The sequence below is a fragment of the Thermobia domestica genome, chromosome 16 (genome assembly GCF_964235325.1).
Source record: "Thermobia domestica chromosome 16, izTheDome1.hap1.1, whole genome shotgun sequence".
Taxonomy (NCBI): domain Eukaryota; kingdom Metazoa; phylum Arthropoda; class Insecta; order Zygentoma; family Lepismatidae; genus Thermobia; species Thermobia domestica.
In genome coordinates this window covers 18,841,972-18,848,807 of record NC_137469.1, presented here as the reverse complement: position 1 = coordinate 18,848,807, position 6,836 = coordinate 18,841,972, and the positions used below count along the sequence as shown (strand labels likewise).

Sequence of the window (6,836 nt, the reverse complement as noted above, 5' to 3'; positions counted from 1 at the left end):
GATACACTATTATGACCCGGAAACGAAGCGTCAGTCGATGGAGTATCGCCACACCTTCTCTCCTGCGCCAAAGAAAAAAAAAATTCAAAGTTGCCCCGTCTGCTGGCAAAATGTTGTTGACATTCTGCCTCATCCTGCCTAGTCTGGATCTTGCGCCCTGCGACTTTTGATTCTTCTCCAAACTTAAGGATCACATTAAGGGCCAACGCTATAGTTGTGACGCGGAGGTGGAAGCAGAAGTTCGGTAATGGTGAATGGTATCGCCAGCAGCCGCTACAATTGTTCGCCAACGTCATGAAAAACTTTGTTTCGCGTTGGCACAAATGTGTTGCCCGTAATGGGGACTATGTTGAACAATGATTCCACTATTTGTAGCTAACATTGCAAGCTTTCCACTGATACCTGTATCGGCGCTATCTGTCAAACAAATATAGATATCACCTTGTAGGCATTACTTCTGTATCACCCTTGTAAGCATTACTTTCTGTATCACCTTGGAGGCATTACTTTATCACCCTTGTAGGCATTACTTTCTGTATCACCCTAATAGGCATTAGTTTCTGTATCACCTTGGAGACATTACTTTCCGAATTACCCTTGTAATGTGTCGGAAGTGGTTCCTGGCAATATCACAGGAAAACACGGAATTCGTTAAAAAAAAAAAAAAAAAAGAAAGAAAGAAAGAAAGAAAGAAAGAAAGAAAGAAAGAAAGAAAGAAAGAAAGAAAGAAAGAAAGAAAGAAAGAAGAAAGAAAGAAAGAAAGAAAGAAAGAAAGAAAGAAAGAAAGAAAAGAAAGAAAGAAAGAAAGAAAGAAAGAAAGAAAGAAAGAAAGAAAGAAAGAAAGAAAGAAAGAAAGAAAGAAAGAAAGAAAGAAAGAAAGAAAGAAAGAAAGAAAGAAAGAAAGAAAGAAAGAAAGAAAGAAAGAAAGAAAGAAAGAAAGAAAGAAAGAAAGAAAGAAAGAAAGAAAGAAAGAAAGAAAGAAAGAAAGAAGAAAGAAAGAAAGAAAGAAAGAAAGAAAGAAAGAAAGAAAGAAAGAAAGAAGAAAGAAAGAAAGAAAGAAAGAAAGAAAGAAAGAAAGAAAGAAAGAAAGAAAGAAAGAAAGAAAGAAAGAAAGAAAGAAAGAAAGAAAGAAAGAAAGAAAGAAAGAAAGAAAGAAAGAAAGAAAGAAAGAAAGAAAGAAGAAAGAAAGAAAGAAAGAAAGAAAGAAAGAAAGAAAGAAAGAAAGAAAGAAAGAAAGAAAGAAAGAAAGAAAGAAAGAAGAAAGAAAGAAAGAAAGAAAGAAAGAAAGAAAGAAAGAAAGAAAGAAATGTACTCAATCATTTTATCTTTTAATGATGTTCCTGATGCAGTTACAAGATGATTTGATACTGGGAGATGAGAAAGAATAGTTGGAAAGAAATCAACTCATCCAAATTCCCAATGAAAAATTTACTAAGAGTTAAAATCTACCTATTGCTATCAAATTTACTAAAGAATTAAAAAGAAAATTTCTGATTTTAGAAAACCTGCGAAGAACAGGGGATGAAAATAGAAGTTAGAAAGATGAAAGCAATGGTGACTGGAACGAAGAGGTCGTATCAAATATAGAAGTAGGAGGGTAGAAATTAGAACAGTTGACTTGGTTTCGATACCTGAATAATACAATGTGTCCATAAAAATACTATTTTACTTTAAAGTCGAATTACGTCGCTTTGGATAATTGTATTTAAATTAAATTGGTCACATTTGAAAGAAAAATGTCAAACAGTTTGTACTATACCTCATAGGCATTGAATATGGGCCTCACGAATGGCGATACAGCCATCAAGACGTTATTCTCATTCACACCAGACACGCTCCAACATATCTGATGAAATGGACTGGATGACAGCGCTGATGACGTGGGCTTCCTGCAGGTTTTAAGGCGATGGGAGTACCCAGACATGTGTGTAAGAGCCTGATGTTGAAACCTTCGCCTAAAAGCCAAGGTTTGCCCAAGTGGGCCCAGCCCGAATATGCTTTCACGTTAACGTAAACAACAACATTCAAAATAAGACCTTTATCAAGTTATTTATTTATTTATGAATGAATGAATGAATGAATGAACTAACTAACTAACTAACTAACTAATTGACTGACTGACTGACTAAATAAATAAATAAATAAATAAAAACACCTTAGCTTAAGATAATTATAGAACAAATTAATGTGTGGATTATGCTTATAGCCTATTTGAAGTAAATAAGCAATTTTATATTTTACAAAATACCTTCCGTGAATAGTATGCTTCCTCACTCGACAACGGCGAGGGACGTTATCCCTCATACGTTGATGGGTTTAAGGTCATAGGTGCCGGTACTAACAGTAAATATGTAAATACATTAGTAAAACTATTAGTATTATTTCTTACCTTTGATGTAACAAACGTATTCAGTAAAATTTGGTTTTCCAACAACAACAGTTTAGTTCAGTCATTTGTTGCTACCCTTCAAATAAGCATTGTGTAGAGTCAACACCAACAATAGCGTAAAAATTCTTGTCAAAATTAAGAAGTTTATGCTCGGAGCTTCTAAGACTACGTAACGCTTACTATTTTAAGTGCTCAATTCAAACTTCAGTATTAATGGAAGTTTCGATGTACAGTAAAGCAAGCTGCATTTTCAGGGAAAACCCGTCGTGAAAGAAGTGTTCGGGAAATTCCCGCAATTGAACACACAAAGCATCGGAAGTGAATACTTCAACAATAAAACTACTTATTTTACGCTGGAAGATATTTAATTTCATTTATGACATTTTGAAACATTTACTTTATAAAATACTAGCAGCGTTCACCCCGCTTCGCTGCGGTCACCCCGGAACGCAATAAACTTTGTTACTTAGATAATTTTTACTTTTTCGCTTTCAAATTGCAGTAAATGTTAACATTATAGCGCCTGTCATTTATGTTAACCCGCCGAGTGACACGGTCATGCGGGTTGCATATAAATACGTTTATTTTTACCTATGATGAACTAATAACAAAGGATTTGTACGTATGGACACTTGAATGGTCAATTATCTCAAGACACTGGTAATTAAAAATTAAAGTGATATGATAAAAACCATCTAGGGTCCAAATCCTAATAACCCCCCAAAAATAAAAGAAATTGGTTCAGCCGTATTAGCGTGATGAGCTAACAAAGGATTTGTGCGTTCTCTTTTATAATATAGATGACTTATAGGCCTATCTTTGTTAATTGTTTTAAATTAATTTTCACAAAAGAACCGTCTTGCAACAAGTGCTCGGAAAATTCCTGTAATTGAAAACACAAAGCATCGAAAGTGAACTTCAACAATAAAGCCATTTATTTTACGTTGAAAAAATATTTGTTTCATATAAGACATTTAGATGAATTATGCCTTTGTTTTAAATTAATATAGCTATTTGATATTCAAATTTGGCGAACGTCACTGAGGCTCCTGGGATGACTCGATCTACATTTGTTCGTTTGTCTGCCTGTACCACACAGTGTTCAACTTTCGGTCTTTTAAATTTTAAGGATACAAGCTGGAGACACACTAAAAATTTCCTGTATAGATTTTGGCGGCATACCAACGTAAAATTACAAAATGACGCCTTTTTTTTCTTTCTTTCAAAATAGCGGATATCCACGCTTCAAAGCGCAGTTTTCTGTCTTTCAAGTTGAAATTTTCAGAGTAGAAGCAGGAGAAACTAAATTAGCTGTACATATTTTGGCGGCATAAAATTTCAAAATAGCGGGTATCCATGCTACAGGGTGCAATTTTCGGACTTTTTAAGTTGAAATTTTGAGGGTAGAAGCACAAAACATTCTAAATTTGCTGTATAGATTTTTTCGGCTACATACAATATACAATTTCAAAATAGCGGCCATTTTTCAAAACAGTAGTGAATAGAAAATTGTTGTAAGTTGTGACAATGACAATCTTGAAATGTAAATCGTATTTTAACATTTTTACCCGAAAGACATTCAAAAATTTCGAAAAAACCCACATGGGTCCAGGTGGGTTGGTTTTCAAAAATACTCGGGTTTTTTCAAACCGATTCGAAAACATATCTATTTCATTCTTGTGGGGTCGCCACTAACTCCTTAAAACTTATTCTTTAACAACAACACATCACAACGAAAGGAAATAAATTTACGTTAGCCCATTAACCCTCGCAGGACCGAGGGGGGCTACAAAGTGCCACTGTTTCGAAATTAGACATTTTAATCGTGAAAATGTGTGACCTCATACTCAATAATTTTATTTTGTGTCAACAAGTTTATAAAATAAATATTTCCAGGGGAAGAAACTTTCTCTTCTGTTTCCTTTGTGAACAATAACAGTTCAAAAATGGGATCTCAGAATGTGCTGAGGGCTTGGTCCTGCGAGGGTTAAGGCATAACAGTATAGAAACATAAAAGCTTTCCCAGTGACCTCCAGCAGAAACGGCAATTGTCTGCTAAATATCCAACAATGAACCCATATCGACTAATCACGAAGTAAACATGAGTGAATTTACTTTTCTTTTTTGTCCTTGATCTCGTCCATTATTGACATTTTAGTCCTTTGTTAACATACACAAAAATATTTGATTGTTTCTTTCAAATGTGACCAATTTCATTTAAATACCATTATCCAAAGTGACGTAATACCACTTTAAGGTAAGATAATATTTTTTTATGGGCACGCTGTATTTAAATGCGAACATGAACTAAATAGCAAGTGTAGGAATGGCGGAAAAAAAAAAGCCTTTGGGAAGCAAAAAAGTGTTCTGTGGGTCCTTGAATAAAGTTTCATACAAATGGTTCCGGTAGAGTATTGTACTGTACGGGGCAGAAACACGGATATTACGTAAAAAAAAAGTGAAAAAAAGGTACTGGGTTATGAAGTATGACTGTGAAGAAAAATGATGAAAAAAAAATCTGTGTCGAAGAAAAAACAACGTGTTAGGCATACAAGGGAAAAGATAAAGAAAAACTGGGTATACATTTCCAAATGAAATGAAATGAAATTTTTGAGTTTTATGTCCCACGGTTATGCCGGTTAGGCTAAAGGAGATGAGAGATGAATGAAATGGTGGAATGAAGAAAGTGGGAGGAAACAGGAGAGCCCCGAGAAAACCCACGCACACGGTGTTTGTCCACCACAAAGTTCACTTGACGGGAGCAGGGTTTGAACCCCATACATTTCCAAAATATAAGATAAAAGAACAACAAAAAAGAAAAAAATCATACATCAACAATCCTTTCTTTTGTGTATACTCCTATGAAGTAATGGGGACCGTTCAGGTTAGCCTGCTCCCAAAAATAACATTAGCTCGCTCATTTCTGTATATAGGGTGCCTACGTTCTGCATGGTAACACACAACATATATTCAACACAAAAAGCAACAAAGTTATTGGTCATTCACAAAGGACTGTTGAACATATAAAGAGCTCCATTACTTTCAATAGCTTCAAACTTAAATCGGGCTGACGCTCTGTACCGGAAATCGAACCCGATAACTCGCACATCAAAGGAGCGCCAGATATCCACTAGACCCGCGGGAAGGAGGTGAGTTCATCAAAACAGACTAACGAGAATAAGTATGATAAAACTCATAATGAATTTTGCTCGAATCTCTCAATTCCACTTTGAATTTATATTTTAATTAAGATATTTTCTTACCCATATGGCAAGAGTAGCATATCAAGCATAAATTCAGACAACTGCTTCGCAACATGTTGCTTTTCGTTTAGTCCAAACAATACGGTTCTTTTCTCTGGATCTGCTGGTACAGTGACATGGCCCAACGCTGACATTATCAGTAATAACAAGCTGAAACAAAGGAAAACATTGTAAATAGCACGGATAACAAATAAGCTACAATTTTTTAAAATTTTACAATTAAAATCTATATTTGCCTCGGGAAGGAATGGGTAGCAAAGTAGTTAGCATAATAGGCAGCAAAGTAGTTAGCATAAATAGGATTATCAAAGATCAAATTCCTATTCCCTATGGCAAGAACAATCTGTTATATTTCATTATTATCCAAATTAAAAAGCAAATCTCACGCAATTTCACTAAAATTTTAGCATTCACACTTCTAATTCCTTCTCAGTTTGAGAATAAACTGAGACTACAGCTACGGAACAAGTTTGTTTTCGAATTTAAAACTCAATTAACTTAAAGAAAAGTTGAATTTAAACAACAAATACCATATATATTTTGTCGAATTCTGTCGAGGAATTTGAACTTTAAAAAACGTATAAAAAGATAATCATGTCAACTGTTCTGTATGGTTGCGAAACATGGTCGCTTACTCTGAGGAAGAACATAGACTGAAAGTATTTGAGAATAAAATCCTGAGACGAATATTCAGACCTAAGAGGAACGGGAATGGGGAATGGCCGAAATTTCATAACGAGGAACTACATAATTTATACTGTTTATCAAACATTGTGTTAGGGTCATCAAATTTAGGACGTTCAGGTGGGCAGGACATGTAGCCAGAATGGAAGAAAGTATGAACGCTTTCAAAGTTTTAACTACAAACCCAAACGGAAAACCACCATTAGGAAGACCTAGACGCAGATGGGAGGACACTATTAAAGGTCTTCACTACAGCGAAATTAAACTAACGCCAATTTTAGAGTTTTTCTGTGATATCTTCAAAAGAAATAAAACTATTCGAAAAGCAGAAACGTAGTGAACTAGACAGTACGATTTTGCGTGTGATACCATTATCATAACTCATCTATCTGTTTTCGATTTGCAACTGTCGATAGACTTAGCATTTTTTTGCGAGTTCTGTAAATAGCGACATACCAAAAACAGATAGGTGAAATGTGGTAAAAGTATCACATGAAAAA

At 34.8% G+C, this 6,836-nt stretch overlaps 1 protein-coding gene across 1 annotated transcript in view; it reads right to left on the bottom strand.

The window, feature by feature from the left end:
* LOC145672940 (proteasome adapter and scaffold protein ECM29) overlaps positions 1 to 6,836 on the bottom strand; it is a gene marked incomplete in the record, with an annotated part of 148,951 nt that overhangs the window by 128,153 nt on the left and 13,962 nt on the right. The window contains 1 exon segment of the mRNA XM_081742170.1: positions 5,653 to 5,802. Within this exon segment, the coding sequence (XP_081598296.1) occupies positions 5,653 to 5,802 (150 nt within the window).